The 17,354-nt window shown below is 40.1% G+C and overlaps 1 protein-coding gene across 1 annotated transcript in view; it reads right to left on the bottom strand.

Annotated features, from left to right (window-relative positions):
* LOC109916389 (receptor-type tyrosine-protein phosphatase R-like) overlaps window positions 1–10,245 on the bottom strand; it is a 192,679-nt gene extending 182,434 nt beyond the window's left edge. Inside the window, exons 1-2 of the mRNA XM_048607929.1 lie at window positions 10,139–10,245; window positions 512–834 (exon numbers count right to left, since the gene is read on the bottom strand). Of these exons, the coding sequence (XP_048463886.1) occupies window positions 512–834; window positions 10,139–10,196 (381 nt within the window). The 5' untranslated portion in view covers window positions 10,197–10,245. The remainder of the gene's footprint in view (window positions 1–511; window positions 835–10,138) is intronic.
* Between the last annotated feature and the right edge of the window lie 7,109 nt (window positions 10,246–17,354).

Raw genomic sequence — 17,354 nt, 5'->3', positions numbered from 1 at the left:
AGAATCAGGAAGATTACTGGCTAGACATTATTAAATCCAAAAGTGAATTCTGGGGAAACTGCATTTGCCAGTAAGCCGTTACTGTGGAATTTGCTATCACAGAGAATGGATTAGGTGAAAAGCACAGATGTGTTTTAGAGGAGTGTATTTAAGTATTCTGAAGAGGGTCTTAACTCTGACTTAACTCTGATTTCTCTCCATGGATGCTGAGTTTCTCCAGCAATTTCTGTTCTGGTTTGTTTCAGATCTCCAGCATCTGCAGTTCTTTGTTTTATTTTGTGTTTAAAAGGAAGCTGAATAAGCAGCAGAGGGAGAAAGCATGAAGTGACATGGTTAAATGAAGAAAGACGAGAGGAGATTCATCAAGAGCGCACAATCTTACAGTGATAACAAACTGTTTCTGTGCTGTAGATCCATCGTAATTGTTCTCAAAGAGAAAGTTTTTAAGAATTCCCTTTATCAAACATTTGTCAAAGTGAAGTTGCCTTGTATTTTTTAAACTAATACTCACCACGGAAATCAAGTCATCTTCAGGAATAGGAAGCTTTTCAATTTCTAACTGCTGGTCATTGTTCACTACAAAATGAATGCTTCGCTCATTGGATACTCTAGGTAAGACGGACTTGACAATCATGGCAGGATGAGGTCTGCTTTGGTCTGTATACTTGTTGAATGATGGCATTTTTATTGTGCTTCTTGGCATTTCTGTGCTACTCAAGTCTGCGCCTTTATCGATGCTCTGTACATTCTGATAAATCATCACTGGTTTACCATTGCTAGCTGACTTCCTCTGACTTCTGGTCTTGAAGTGTTCCGGATCTCCTGAAAAGCACCCTGAAAATTGAGCAATTTGAGGGAGAACAATTAGATTTTCTGCAAATTAATTCTACTATTAATCAATATTTTTGCCATTAGCGGGCATAAACAATTTTATCCTTTGATGCGATTGTTAAATTCATTGCTACTTAAATACTAGGGTTCGATTTGTAGGTAGGATTAGCCACATGGGATTGGCTTATCTGGCAGCTTATCCAAGAATTCAAAATACAGTCACTATTCTAGCCCACAAACATTCAAACAATGGAATATTTTGCTGTCTATGTCAAACATCAATATTGGTTCATACAGCAATTATCCTATTATGAATATTTTGTAAATATTTATTTTACTGTTTTCAAAAAGCAGAAGAAAATATGCACCAAATTTTCCTTGTGAATATACGAAGTATGACTCTTAGGTTAGACTATGTCCAGGCCTGCTGTTCTTTTCTTTCAGCAATACATTAAGCTTGGCAGAGGACATGCACCAGTTCCTTAACTTATGGGTTGAAAAAGGACAGGAATGCCTAAATATTTTCCTTTCTTTCATGGAATACATTCCTGGTGGGCAGGAGAAGATACTATTGAAACAAATGAGATTATGTTATGTTCATGAGATAGGGATAGCTAACAGATGCTAATGTAAACTTATTTCTTGGCTTTACATTGGATCTACGCTGTTTCCAAATTGCACTGTTCTGTGTTGTTAGGTATTCAGCTGTTACAAAAGTATACTTAAAGAACAGGAAAGAAAATTTACTCAACAGTTGTGAGGTAACTTCTAGATTTTTATTGTAGAATGCAATCCCCTTAATTACTTCATGCAACCTCATGTCCATTTTGGAAGGTACAAAACAAGGTTTGTTTATGACCTTATTCCTATGCCTTAAGCTTCCATTCCCTTATTCATTAACCCATCATTTCATCATCTGTCCCTCTAGTTGGGACATAAGTTGTACTTAGTTGAAATGCCTTTTACAACACTGTCGACTGGTATAATTTTTCTCAGCCTATTGTAGGGGTCTGAAACTTATGGTTCTGGAGCTGTATGGCTCCTGACCTTAATCAATCAAATCTATTTGGTAATTAAATGGTTTGCTTCATTTTTAAACTTTGTACCTGTTAACATTGTGCTCATGAGAAAATATTATTCAGTTAACAACTGTATTTCATGAAAAACTTTAAAATATTGCTGAAATCTATCTTGGCCCTGTTTTCCATTTTTATTGGTATTTGAGTTACAGCATTGAGACTCTTAAGATAATTGTGTTTTTGACTAAATTTTAAAAATGTTTTATTCTTGTTGTTAAGGTCACAGGCTCCTATCCTATTGTAATACTTCCATTTAATTGTTTTGTTAAATTTCATTTATACCTGGCTTTCAACACTCAGTGACAGTCATTTTTTATTTGACCATCTTCCCTGAATAGATTTCTGAATTTAAAAAATAAATACAGCTTATAAATAAATAAACAGGCTTGGAAAAAGCAAAAAGGTTATTGGCAATTAACTGTTTCCATAGCAATTCTGAAAATTAGCTGCCCTTTTTGCTCCTTAACCTTGCTCAGGTATTAGTTGAAAAATATAATGATGGGTAATTCATATGACATTTTTCTATATCTCTGCAAATTTACAATTGGATCTGTGAATCATTACACAGATGGATTGACCTGTGAAATATGAGCACAGGCAACAAATTATCACTGTTGCAAGATTGGCACCAGTTCATATCTATTTTAACACTGACTTACACCAATATGTTGGCTGAAAGCAAGACTTAGTTACAGGGCAATAGGAACATGTAGAGGCCACTCAGCCCTTCATGCGTGTTCTGCCATTCAATGAAATTGTAGCTAATCTATACCTTGACTGCATCCATCCAAGCTCTATACTCTTTTATGGCGAGGAACATTAATTGCTCTCTGATTTACACATATTGTTGAGAAAGCATCTATGGTTTTTGTGGGAATGAGCTCCACAGGTCTACCAATTTTACCAAAGAGGGAGACTGAGAGAAACAGAGAGGGTGCAGCACGAGGATTAAAGTGAGATCCCAAACGGGAGAAGTGTGAAACAGTCTGTGGGTTCACAGCTGACCAATGACATTCGAAGGAAAATCAAAGTGTAGCAGCACAAGGAAGTAGCTGAGTATTTTCCTCTTTTCTCTCTCCAACTAGGATATAGGTATATTCAAATTGGAAGTTATAAAATGAAATAAGAATTCAATTAACGTTAGCATAAACATAATTTAATTGATAAGTTTATAAACACAGCAGTTCTAAAGATATTCATTAAAATTAATTACGTAAAAAGGGTACCAATAGAAATGGAGGTTTTTTTTACTTTTCATCATGGCTGGGTGTCTATAACTTGTTGTTTGCAATTCCTGTGTAGGTGGGAACTTCAGGACATGTTATCTGTCTTAGAAAATCATCTTTGTAGGAAGTGTCTCTAACTTGAGCTCAGGATTTCTCAGTCACTGCTGAGTGTCCAGAAGGATGAGATTTTCTTTGAGCAATACAATCCGGGAAATGGTCACCTGACAAGCAGTGAGGTCAGTGTAGTAGGTATTGGCTATCCAAAAGAGTAGGAAGAGGCCAGTAGTTCAGAGGTCTTTGGATTGAGTGCCATTTCCAAACAGGTAGTCAGCATTAGAGACTGTTGGAAGTGACAATGCTCTGAAGGAGTGCAGCCCAGACCAAAAGGTAAGAGACTGTAGAGTAGGGAACAACAATGCATAGACATACAGTTGTTGTAGGAGACACTATAGTCAGACTATGTCTATGAGAAACAGAGAGACATTTCTGTAATTGTCTTCATTAGTCACACATAGTGTATTGCATCTCTGATGCTCATGTAAAAGAGATGGTGGAAAACATTCTGTAAAGGTATGGAAAAGAGTTAGATATTGTGGTGCGTGTTGATACCAATGACAAAGGACAGGTATTGAGGTCAGAGTCATAGAATTAGCCCTGTGTCCGCACCAACCTATCTACCCACTTCCCAGCACTTGGCCCATAGCCTTGAATGTTATATTTCAAGTGCTCACACACGTACCTGTTAAAGGTTGTGAGGTTATCCTCTACTATACTTACAGCATGCATTCCAGGTTCCCACCACCCTTTAGGTGAAAAAGTTTCCCCCAAATCCCCTCTAAACCCCTTGTCCTTCACCTTAAAATCATGCATAAAGAGCTATATTAAACATAAATATCAATTTGTACTGTGATTATCCCATTGTGAACATTTCTGTGATGACACAGAGACAGACAGCCAAACCAAATCAGCCTTTCTACATCTGTATTCACAACATGGTAAAGTTAAACTCCAGACCCCCAATAATTAATCTAATAGCTCCTAAACAGACTTTCAAATAACCAGTCCCATATGTTATGAATGATTAATTCCTTAACTATTTATTAAATAAACAATAACTTTAACAGAGGAAAAATTAAACAATAAGGTGAGCTGATTAATGTCTATACTTTAAGTCCAAGACATTTGATTTCAGCCCCCATTCACACATAAGATAGATAGACAAACAAACATACACAGTTATAAGGGATAAATAAAAAAAAATAACAAAATTGGCCAGATTACTTAAATGGCTTTTGTGATATGCTGTTTCACAATGTGGACTCCTTGGCTATTTTTTCCTGAAATAGTGATCAGTGTCAATTTCTCAGTTCATCCAGGCAAAGGTAGCAATGCTTCTAACTCAGATTTCTGCTCTTTTGGGCTTCTGAAAGCAGGTGTGTGAGATTAGACAGAGAATTTTCAAACTTTCATGCTGTGTTGTCAGCAGCCAAACTTGTCTCTCAGAAAACATAATTAAAAGAAAACATCAATTCTGGTTCCATCCTGATTAACGATTTGTCTCCCCCTGAGGCCTCAGTTACCACTCAACAATTGCCATCTGCTTGAACAGAAGGTCTCTTCCAGACTTCCCGGAACCAATTCCCAGACACTGACCTTGCTAATAACCAACTTCTGCTATCTGTTTAAATACACTGCTTTTCCTGGGGTCCCTGTGTCTGTTGGAGCTCATTTAAACAAGAATCCACTGACAATTAGCTTCCAGGCCTGGCCCCACAAACAAACAAAACTTGTTCTTTCATTTCTTTTCCTTTACCACAAGCTGTCCCAAAGGCCACAAGTCATTTCCAAGTCACAGTTCCTTCTTCATGACTCCAAACTAAAAATGATTAAAGAATAAAAATAAAAAATATGAAAAGTCAGTGTGGGTTCTAACATTTTTAAATAATTATGTTACTGATTTCTAGAAGTAGAGGCAAATATGCACTAAATTTTCCTGGTGCATATATTGGGTATGACTTATCTTAGTCTGCATCCAGACCTTCTGTTTTTTCTTTCAGCAATTGTTTAGGCTTGGCAGAGGGCACATACTGATCATGGAGACACATGGTATAAAAAAGTGATTGGAATACTTAAATCATTCCTTTTGTTTGTGGAATGCAATCCTAGTGGGCAGGAGAAGCTACTATCTGAAATGAGTGAGATTGTATTATATATATGAGGTAGGAATAGTTAACTGATGCTGTAGCAAACTTACTTCTTGGCTTCACGTTGGATATTACTGGGGTTTGGGACCAGTTCTGGGACTGAAGACACTATTCAGAAGGGATACATTGGGCCTCAAAGTCCTTATGGGGAGGTTCACTAGTGTGGCTGGGGAGGGTTTAAATTGGTAAAGGGCTGGAGACCAGTATGTGGAAGTAGGAAAGAAGAATAAGGCGCATATATTTTGGACTTTTGGATGGTACTAGGGAAGGAAGTATCATATTAAATAGGACCAAATTAAGAAGGACTAAAGTGCAAAAATAGGATTACAATGGATATGTACAAATGCCAATGTGTACTGAATAAGGCAGTTTAGCTGTAAGCACAAATATCAATGCAGAATTATAATATAGTGGCAATAACAGAAACATAGCTCCAAAATAGTGAAGACTGGGCACTTGTTATACCAGGATATAAAGTGTTTGGAAAAGATAGATAAGGAAAAGCAGGAGTTGGGTTTGTAAAACAGATTAGGAACCACTATCTACAGTGTTAGAAAGAGGGGATGTCCTTGAGGGGAAAAGGACAGAATCTATTTGGTTAGAGCTGAGAAGAAAAAAAGCTAAGATCATGGAATGTAGTGATATGAGTGAGTTGCGGGGACAGAGAGAGAATGTGACATGAATTGGGGCGAGGAAGTTAGGTGCAGCCGGCAGCAATTTCACCTACAATGTTGCTATGGAGACAAGAAGGTATTTGGCATGCACCCAAGAATCAAATAGAGACCTAAACAAAGTCACTCCTGATGTTGGTTAACACTGTAGACCACTAAAAGGCTGGAAATAATCCAGAAACTTTTGAAACGCTTTGGCAAAAGAATCAACCATCCAAATTTCTAGCCTCAATAATGAAATAACTATTTTACATAATGTACAGATTTTAGGTGTGCTAGGTGGGACAAAGAGGGTAAAAATTGTTGGCTAATCGTTTACTCTTGCCCACTATGTTTTTTGTGCTTTTTAAATTTATTTTTAATTTAATAATTTCCTTGAACAAAGGCAATTAAGGTAATGTAAATGATATGTGTCATGCTTTGACATGGTTGAAAAAGAATCAAGTTTTTGACATAACAGTGAGCAGCTATTTCCTTATCAACCATAGAACCTTCATTAACAGCAACAAACACAGAAATTGCTGGAAAAGATCAGCAGGTCTGGCAGCATCTGTGCAGAGAAATCAGAGTTAATGTTTCGGGTCCAGTGACCCTTTCACAGATCCCTCAGGGTCACCGGACCTGAAACGTTAACTATGATTTCTCTCCACAGACACTGCCAGACCTGCTGATCTTTTCCAGCAATTTCTGTTTTTATTGCTGTTAATGAAGTTTCTATGGTTGACAAGGAAATAGCTGCTCGCTGTTTTCTTTCTGATTTACAGCATCTGCTGTTCATTTGGGTTTTATGTAGAAAATTCATTACTCATTTTGATACTTAAAATTATCTAGGCTTTTTTTTAAAAGCTGGAAATCCTGTTCTTGTGAATCTGTATTGTTTTTCTGTTGATTCAAAGATTATTTAATAGGTCTTAAGCACTGTTGTAACTATTCTACAAGAATGTATAATCGGAATCACCTAATTTATAGATAACAATTCATCATGCCTTATACATCGGGTGACTATTTCTTAAGGTCCAAAATTTGTGAAGGACAAATTTTACAACACAGAGATATCATGAAGTCTTATTGAAAACGAAATATTTCAAATGAATAAAAATAGAAAATTCTAGAAACACTCAAAAATTCAGGTAGTATCTGTGAGGAGACAAACAGAGTTTATATTTCAGGTCAATAATCCTTTAAAAAACAAAAGGTCATCAATCTAAAACACTGGATCTGATTTTAATTTTGCATTAGGTGGTTAGGTTTTGAATAGGTTGTAACCACACCTTATAACTCTGTCTCCTTTGGCTGGTGAATGAGGCAGTTCCAATATTTTCTGAATTTATTACAGTTCCCCCATAATCACAATATTTTGCTTTTGTTTTAATATCAAATAAACACTTCTGCATATCCTTTTACTTTTAAAGTAGTAGTTATTTAAATTATTTATTCTTTAATGAGCCAATCCAACAATGTATTTCAAATAGTTATTCGTGGATCATAACAAGCAAAATTCGATGTCTTAAAGCAAAGACATGTCAGGAATGAAATCTTACGGATGCAAATGGACTCTTAATTCTGAACTATTTTAGATTTTTATCCCTTTAAAATTCCATCTTGGAGCTAAAGAAACATCCTGATATTCTGAATGAGTATTTTATTAAATTCTATTTTGAGCTACCAGCTCTGGGTGAGTTTTCATGATGACAGCTATTTACATTGGAAGAGCAGTGAGAAGCAGTTCATATAATCTTGAAAAATATATTAAAAACCTCCTAAATTAATTTTTGAAATCCCAAGAATGTGGCTTAAATTTTATTTATTTCATTGCACAGAAATGACATAAACAAAATCTTCAGAGAAATGCAATGAATAATTTATTCCATGACAGGGTTTTAGTAATCCATTCACTCACTTTTCCAAACCTATTATACATTCCTCAGACAAAGAATGACTTTGATGTTCTTTTGCTCCCTTTGGAGCACCCACCACTTTACTCTGAATTTCTACAGTATGCAAAGCTTAATGAGTGAAGGACCAAACTGGCTCAGTCTGGAGCACTCTCACCTTTGATTCAGAAGCTTGCAAGCTTAAGATCACATCATTACTACTGACACATTTATATGCTCCCAGTTCTTTGTAGAAATGAGGGGCTTCTAATAGTCAGAGCAAAGCTATTTGAGTGAAATATTGAAAGCATAGTCCTGGGCCATATTCTTTGGGCTCAAGTGGACTGCTGCTTCAACAGCACCTTCTGGATCCATGACTTCAAGGGTGGAGATCAATGGAAACACCATTACCACATTCCAAGAACATGAACTATTTTGTCTTGAAGCGAGGTCACCATTCCTTCATACCATTGGGTCAAAATCCTGAAACACCCTTTCCAACAGCACTGTGGGTGTACTGAATATGGTTCACCACTATCTACACAAGGGCAATTAGGGACAGACAGTAAATGTTGGCCCCATCAGCAATTTTCACATCCCTTGAACAATTAAGTAAATAAACCATGATAGATACCATGGTTTCTCTTCAGGAAGAAAAGGAATCTTCTCCAGCATTGTTAGATACAGACACAATGGGCAGAGTGGCTTCTTTCTGTGCTGTAAATTGTTCCACAGCTTCTAAATATCTGAAGAGGAGGAATATGCATAGATGTGGGGAGAGGACAGGTACTGGCAGGACATGAATTGCTTCTTCGCAGGGCCAGCATGGGCATATTGGATCAAATAGCTTTCTATGTTGCAATAAATCCATGATTCTATCACTTCAACAGTTCCTCAGGGTAGTGTTCTATGTCCAACCATCTTCTGCTGCTTCATCGACGACCTTCTGTCCATCATAAGGTCAGAAGTGGGGGATGTTCACTGATGATTGCACAATGTTCAACACCATTGGCAATTCTGCAGATACTGAAGCAGTCCATGTTGAAAGGCAGCAAAACTGACAAATGGCAAGTGCCATTCATGCCACACAACAGACAGGCAATGGCCATCTGTGACTATAGAAAACTCAAACATCTCCCCTTGACATTCAATGGTATGGAATGTCAGGGGCTGGATATTTTGCAGATGACTCACCTTCGGAGTCTTCAATACCTGTCCAAGTGGTGGAATGCTGCCTGCTTGTAGATTAGAGCAGCTCCAACAATGCTCAAGAAGCTCAGCACCATTCAGAACAAAAGCCGCCCTTGATTAGTACCCCATCTAACACCTTTAACATTCAGTTGCTCCAACACCAATGCATATTGGCAGCAGGGTACATCATCATATACAACATGCACTGCAGCATCTCACCAGGCCCTTTTTGACAGCACTTCCCAAACCCACAACCTTTACCACCCAGAAGGACAAGGGCAGCAGATATATAGGAACACCACCTGTTGAATGTTCTCCACCAAGCCACATACCACCCTGACTTGGGATTTATCGTGCCATTCCCACAGAGTTGCTGGGTCAAAATCTCGTTTTCCTACGCCACATTTCGTTAAAGAAATAAAAACCTCTAGGATCTAACCCCTGCAGTGCATTTTGATTTTCCAGGAGATCAAAGTAGATCAAAGCCCGAATTGTTTCGGTCCCAACCAATAGGTCGCCTTCGGTCTGTGCAGAGTGCTGCTGTACTGATAACGCTATGGGTGTTGCACTGAGAGCTAGCTGGGTGCCCAGTGGTTGGAATGTTTATTTGGCCCCAGCGCTCGCCGGGCTGCGCTGACCCTGGTGCTGCAACGGGGGCCTGACAGCTCACCGCACCCCCTTGCGTCTCCCCAACCCCTGAGGAAGTTCGGATTGACAGAGACGGACTGCACGGTGGTAAAGGAGGCCTCTCCGCTCCCCTGTTTAGCGGGCGGTGCGCCCTAGTCACACTGCTCCCAGCATTTCCATTCTAATCTGTAGCCGCATCTGAGAAATCTCAGAAATATCACCTGGAGAGAACGGCAGCTGCATTTCAACAAGTTTCAAGGGTGGATTTGAGATATGTTTTTTGTTTGGGGGTGGTGGGGGCTGTGACTCAGGAAGGGAGTCTCCCGCATCATTGTCCCTATCAAAGTAGTGAATACACTGTGTTAAAACGCACCGCTGCTCAGGGGCTGGGGGTTTGGGGGTGAAGATTGAAAAGTCAGATGTAGAGGGACCTACCTGCAATCTGGAGCTGAAGCAGGGCGCACAGGAGCCGGATACCGAGCCAGCCCTGCATGGTGTCCGCTCACTGTCACCACTCACAGCCAGATATCATCACAACAGAGATCCCACCCCACCCTAGCCCAGCCCAGCCCGCTCCAGGAAGGGGTGGCAGGAGCGGACAGACTAGTTTTGCAACCGGCGGTGACTCTGCGTTGGTCGCATCACCGTCGCAGCCGACGGCCCTGGGATGGACACAGGCAGACGCAGCCCTAATGCATAATAGATCTGAGGCTCCGTCTGCTCTCCCCTCCAACGACAGGTCTGCATTTCAAGCAGCGCACAGATAGAGGGAGGGAGGCAGGACAGGGGAGGGGGAGACTCGGCGAATGGCTGAAGGTTTGAAGGATGGATAAAGCACCTCCTAGCAACAAAACATCGCGTGTGTTCAAAATTGAACTTTAGCTCTGGCGGACTGTTTGGAAGTGAGGCGTTTCTCTGAAGGTCGGCGGAAAATGTTGACACTGAAATTGCAAGACCGCTTTGCAGATCCAGGTGGTTGTCAGTTTCGTGAAAGCTGTAAGGCGATTGAAATCACTCCTCTTTGGGGGTGGTATCAGCAGCGGTGGTCACCAAAAATCTCCAAGTGACATTTTTTTTTCAATTGAGTCCTTCATGTTTTCCTAATCAACCTGTTCAGAGATGTCATTACACACTTCTGGAACAGGTGGGACTTGAACCCAGGCCTCCTGGTCCAGGGATAGGGATGCTATCTGTTTTGTTCAGATATTTGCTCGTCAACTCATTCACAGATGTTATTACACACCTCTGGAAAGGTAGCACTTGAAACTAGACCTTCTGGCTCAGCCTTAGGAACACTCCACTGAGCCACAGGAACATTTATATTCACTGCATTCGTTTTGTTTATTATAGCTAGAAGTGCTCTTACACACAACTGAACCTTTTTTCCCCATCACCAAATTACCACAGTACATTACCCCTATATCACCGATAACTACCACCAGTAAATTACTCATGTTTCCAATTTAATAATTTGCATGCAAAGCCCGATGATGGGCCCTATTGTGGTGCAGTGGTAGTGTCCTTACCTCTGAACCAGAGAGGCCCTGGTTCAATACATACCTGCTCCAGAGGCGTGCTATAACATGTCTGAACAAGCAGTGCCTATTAATGGGCCCTCTTGTGATGCAGTAGCAGTGTTCCTGCCCATGGAACAGAGAGACTGGTTCAAACCCCACTTTGTCCAGAGGTGTGGAATAACATCTCTGAACAAGTTGATTAGGGGAAAAAATAGGGCAAAGTCCATTAAGGGCGATGCACACCATCAAAGGTGAGAGAGAGTGGGAATCCATTTCATTCATATGATTAGAACAGATTACAGTCACTTGTGCAGTGGATTAAGTCAAATGTATTTACCATTTAAGATGGAAGACTGAGGCTCATGTCAAAAAAAAGCAAATGACAGAGAACCCCCTTGATTTCCATGGTGTTCAGTGTTGGCACAGAGCGATAGTATGCTGTTAAAGGCTGGTAACCCAGCAGAAAAAACAGCATGAGAGACAGGAGCTGGAGTCAGTCATTCAGACCTCAAGCCTGGTCCACCATCCCGGATGATTTTCTACCTTAGATACCCTTCCAAAATCCCAAAAGTCCACAATCATTTAAATCAAAAACCTTCTCCTAATCTCAGCTATAAATGTCTAACCCCTCGCCTTGAGAACTTAAACTATAATTCTAAACTTCCCAGCCAGGCATAGCATCCTTTCAGGATTTAACTCAACAATCCATTAATTACGCTATCAAGCCCCTCTCGGGAAATGAGGAAGACTCTTCCAAATGAATAAGCTTGATTAAATGTTCCTGTTTAAAGCTTAAAAACAAGAAGAACTCATAGCTTAATGGCACAAACCTTAGTTCCCACAAATTCAATGTTATGAACACAAAGTTTTAGTAGACCCATTAAATGCAATATTGGTAAACATAAGTGTCTCTCTATCTCTTTCCCTGTCTCTGTCCCACTCTCTCTCTCTCAGATTATACATAGCAGATAGTGACACAGTGGTAGGAAATGGTGCTAATTTCACTGCACTAGTAATCTAAATGATCACACGAATGCTTTGGGGACCTGTTTTCAAATTCCACCATTTGCTGGAATTAGAATTCAATGAATAAATCTGGAAGTAAAGCTGGTCTGAAGATGCAGTGGCAGTATCCTGAACTCTGAGCCTGGAGGTCTGAGATCAAGTCCCACCTGCTCCAGAGGTGTGTCATAACATGTTTGAACAGATTGATCAGAAATTATATAAAGCTGGTCTGTGATAACCATCCCATCTGTTTCACTAATGTCTCTTTAAGGAAGCAAATCTGGTATCCTGAATGGACTAGATGTGGAAAGTGTAGAGCTGTAGTCATAGAGGTCTACAGCACAGAAAAAGGCTCTTTGGCCCATTGAGTCTGTGTCAGTCAAAAACAACCTATTGTGGACTTTTGGGATGTTGGAAGAGTAGGTAAAGTAGAAGATCAGCCGTGATTGACCCTTTAGGACAGAGATGATGAGAATGTTTTGCTCTCAGAGGGTTGTATAAATTTGGAACACTCTGCCTCAGAAGGAATAGATAAATTCTTGTTAGACAAGGGAATCAGGATGGATGGGTAAGTGGAAATCAAAAGACAAACCAATCAGCTAGGATCTTATTGAATGGTGAAATAGGTTCAAAAAGGTTGAATTGTCCACTTCTGTTCCTATATTCATATATTCATATACTATTCCCTTCCCGTACATGTAACTTCAGGCCCACTACAAAGTGATTGACACTTAACTGCCCTTGGTCAGAGCAGTAGGCGTTGACTTGGACTTTACTAAAGTCTCTGATAATGTTCCGCATATTGGACTAATTAGTAAAGTTAGATCACATGGAATTCAGGGTGAGATTGCCAATTGGATACAAAATTGGCTTGATGGTAGAAGACAGAGAGTGATGGTGCAGGGTCGTTTTTCAGACTGGAGACCTGTGACCAGCAGTGTTCCATGGAGATCGGCACTGGGTCCACTTTTGTTAGTCATTTATATAAATGATTTGATTTAATAGTGGAACCATGCTTAGTAAGTTTGTGGATGACACCAAAATTGCTGGTATAGTTGACAGTGACGAAGGTTATCTAAGATTACAAAAAGATCTTGATCAATTGGAGGCTGAGGAGTGGCAGACGGAATTTAATTTGGACAAATGCGAGGTATTACATTTTCGTAAAACAAACAAGGGCAGGACTTATACAATTAATGCTAGGGCCATAGGTAGTGTTGTAGATCAGAGAGCCCTAGGGATTCAGATACATAATTCTTTTTGAACTTTGCATCACAGGTAGACAGGGTGGTTAAGATGGTGTTTAGCATGCTTGCTTCATTGTTCAGACCTTTGAGCACAGGAGCTGGGATGTCATATTGAGATTGTACAGGATGCTGGTGAAGCCTATTCTGGAATACTGTGTATAATTCTGGTCATCTTATTATAGGAAGGATATTTTTAAACTGGAGGGAGTTCAGAAAAGATTTACCAGGACATTGCCAGGAACAGAGGGTTTAACTTATAAAAATAGACTGAATAGGCTGGGATTTTTTTATCACTGGAGCATAGGAGGTTAAAGGGTGACCTTGTAGAGGTTTATAAAATCATTGGGGGAATAGATAATGTGAATAACAAAGGTCTTTTTCCCTAAGGTGGGGAAATTCAAAACTAGGGGGCATATTTTTAAGGTGAGAGGAGAAAGATTTAAAAAGGACATAAGGGACAATTGTTTTGCACAGAGAGTGGCTCGTGTGTGGAATGAACTGCCAGAGGAAGTGGTGGATGCAAGTACGATTACAACATTTAAAAGACATTTGGATTAAATGAATGAATAGGAAAGGTTTAGAGGGATATGGGCCAAACGTAGGCAGGTGGGACTAGTTTAGTTTGGGAAAATGGTCACGTGGACTGGTTAGGTCGAAGGGTCTGTTTCCATGCTGTATAACTGTATGACTCTACCACAGTTAGGCACAAAGATCAATTGCAGACTTTGCCAATGATATCACAGCCCCATGAAAGAACAAGGGAAAAAAATCTGTTGAATCAATTGGCAAAAATGGCCTGTTTCTTTGATTTAAATATTGTTCTGTGTGCTGCATGATTGATATTTCCATTATATCAAAAAACATAATGAGGTCTGTGTAGTGAAAGCAATATTTCAGTTAACATTCACAGTGACAGGCTTTTTGCAATGTCCACAAAATTCAACCAACTGGAGTTAAGAAAAAACCTGAAGTGAGCTCTCTTTTCCTATCACTGATCAAGGTTTCTTGTTCCATTTCACCTCTGTCAATAGCCAAATTGTTTCACCTGCATAATTAATGGGGTTGCTCCTTAGCCAAAGCATTACGTTCGTCTTATTGTGGGAATGGTCATAAAAGAATTGATCCCATGGCTGCTCTGTGTTCGATTCGAATAATGATAGGTACAATCCTGCAACACTGAGTCCAGTCTTAATTGTGTCACGTTGCTGAGTAACTGAAGTAAAATGTAATGGAAGACAATATGGAAAACAAAAAGGTTCAACTGAGAAATAGTTACATTACATTACAACTTAGTTATAAAGCATTCACTAGCACTGCAGTTCTATATTGTAGCCACCAAGTGTGACAGCAGTCAATTTTTAGCACAGCACAAATCAGATAATGTTTCACCCTAAGCAATAAATAATTTAAAATGAATGTACATTGGCTGCAGTTGTTTTTTTTGAAGAAAACCTTTGAGGTTGGCTTTCTAGCAATAAATGGGATTTTATTTCTGATCAAACAGCAGTTAACGTTTTAGATACTTCAAAGCTCTTGGACAACAAACGTAAAAAAAGACAATTGTGTTAATGTGTGCATATTGCAAAATAGTAATTATTGCTAGTGGGTTATTTTAATGAATCCCTTGACATCACTTGATGAAGGATTTTAAGGATTTTGTGAGAAGTCACAGAAATGAAGGTTGAGACATTTATATTGGCTCCCTAAACCCTCAAGTGAGATTAGAGCCTTGAAACAACTCCTAAGTAACTATTGTTTTTAACTATACATTTTGTGGAGCTTTGGATAAAATCCACTTTATTGAGTTTTCTTTTTCTTTGTTGGCATAATGCATGATAATAAGATCCATGATCTATGTTGTTATTATGATGATTATGGAACATTGAAGAATGAACAAGATCACCTACAGATTGTCAAAAAGTTATAGGCTAGAAATTCCATAGATCATCACCTATGCACCACCTGTCACTGCCTGAATGGCCTGCGAGCATAGAGACATGTGTGTTTATGTATCGCCTGTGTGATTGGAACAGCTTGAGCTGATAGCATCTCAACACCAACGTTCCCAGCAGTCAGAATCCAAATCCCTGTAGCCCGCAAACTCGTACATCACTCCCAAAGATGAGGCATGCAGCATGCAAGCTGGGACCTGAAATCTTACAAATTAGATGACCACTCCCTAGATTTGCAGGTGACATTGATTTCACTAACTTTCCCCACACAGAGTTGGTGGAAGCACTATCCTGGGTTTCCAGAGGTGTTTGATTCCACTTTAGGATAGTTGCCAAGGATGACAGATGGTGACCTGATTGGCTGACCCAGGTCAGCAGGCAGTTTCATCTTCTGGTTTACCATAGCACTCGGAGTGGGACAGAGAGACCAAGTCCTAAGAGGCAAGAGGAGGAGGAGAGGAACAGGGGGATCTAGGGAGGAAGTACCATGAACTCAATTGGATAGAATGTCACCAAGTGGAATGCAAGACTCTTTTACCACCTCAAACAACTTCCACATCCTAACATGAAATCAACAATCTGTTGTTTCATATTCCTTTTACATTCCATGTCACAACATCTCCTTGACCTAGATTCTACAAAGTAAGTCATCTACAAAAGCCTTCACAAAACATTTCTATGTAATAATATATCTAATTATACCAAAAACAATGAATTATTCATCCTCAAGCATTCGCTTCCTCTCTATCATGTGGGTGTCCTTGTCTGACCTAGTGCTCCTGCACAGTAATACTGTTGTGTCTACAGCAGTATGGCCTGTCAGGTGGACAGGCAAAAGCAAAGGCATTGACAGAGCAGCAGTTGTCAGACCACCCATACTGTCATCCTGAGAAAGGACAGCAGGTTGATCTTCCATGGAGTCATTGGTACACCCAATGGTTGACATCTCAGTAATCCTGGCCACCTATTAGAGCACAATTGACTGGCCTACTGTCAGATCCTGCAAGCCCCTTTAAATAACGACATCCACAACCATGGCAGAATCCCCATGCAAACAGCCAGAGAATTTCTGACCTCGATCTGATCTGAGGGCAGCAATCAGATGTCAGAAGGATTCGGTCTGTGCTGCCGAGGAATTGAGAGAGCTGCCAGATGCTCCACCCAGGGTCAATCCCACATCCTCTCACGGAGGCCATTACTTCCATGGTGTAAAGGATGGTCTTCAAGCTCTGTGTGAGTCATATTGGAGTGAAACTGCTCCTTGCTCCTCGGCAGTGACTGGAGATTGTCTGGTAGACCAGCCTATGGTGTTCATTTTGTCAGCATGTTCTATATGGCACTTCATCATGTCCATCTCCCCACACCCCACACACACAGCACAACACAGTTACAATCTTGCCCTCCAGGGAGCTAGCATCTGCACCACCTTTATCCCCTTACCCTGGTTGCGGCGAGTGACTCTCCATTTGTTGCTTCCAATTCCATCCTTACTTCAATTGTTTGAGGAGTGGAAGAATCTGAGCTGGTAGCTGGGAGTGAAAGATCAAGTGACAGTGCATTATCATCACTTTGGGGAGAGACTTTCCTCTTCCTCTTGCCCCTGTTGGAGCTGTGTAGGCAGCAGTTTGTCTCCTTCTGTAGACATAGAAACTGAAGTGGAGGATTGGGGCGAGGGGAGGCTAGTGAGAAAGAAAGCATGAGTGCCATGATTATGTTGTCTTCATCTTCCACTTGATGCTACATCTCATCAAGAGGATGAAGAGAGAGTTGAAAAGGAACATAAGGTTGCCATTTTCTTTTATTCATACATGGCATGTGGGTGTCTCTGGCTGTGCCAGCATTTATTGCCCATCACTAATTGCCTTCGAGAAGGTTGTGATGAGCTGTTTTCTTGAATTGCTGCAGACCTTAACATGTAGGGACACCCAAA

Source organism: Rhincodon typus, chromosome 18, assembly GCF_021869965.1.
Source record: "Rhincodon typus isolate 14 chromosome 18, sRhiTyp1.1, whole genome shotgun sequence".
Classification (NCBI taxonomy): Eukaryota; Metazoa; Chordata; class Chondrichthyes; order Orectolobiformes; family Rhincodontidae; genus Rhincodon; species Rhincodon typus.
The sequence above is the reverse complement of the archived record's forward strand: the minus strand, read 5'-3'. Positions and strand labels throughout refer to the sequence as shown.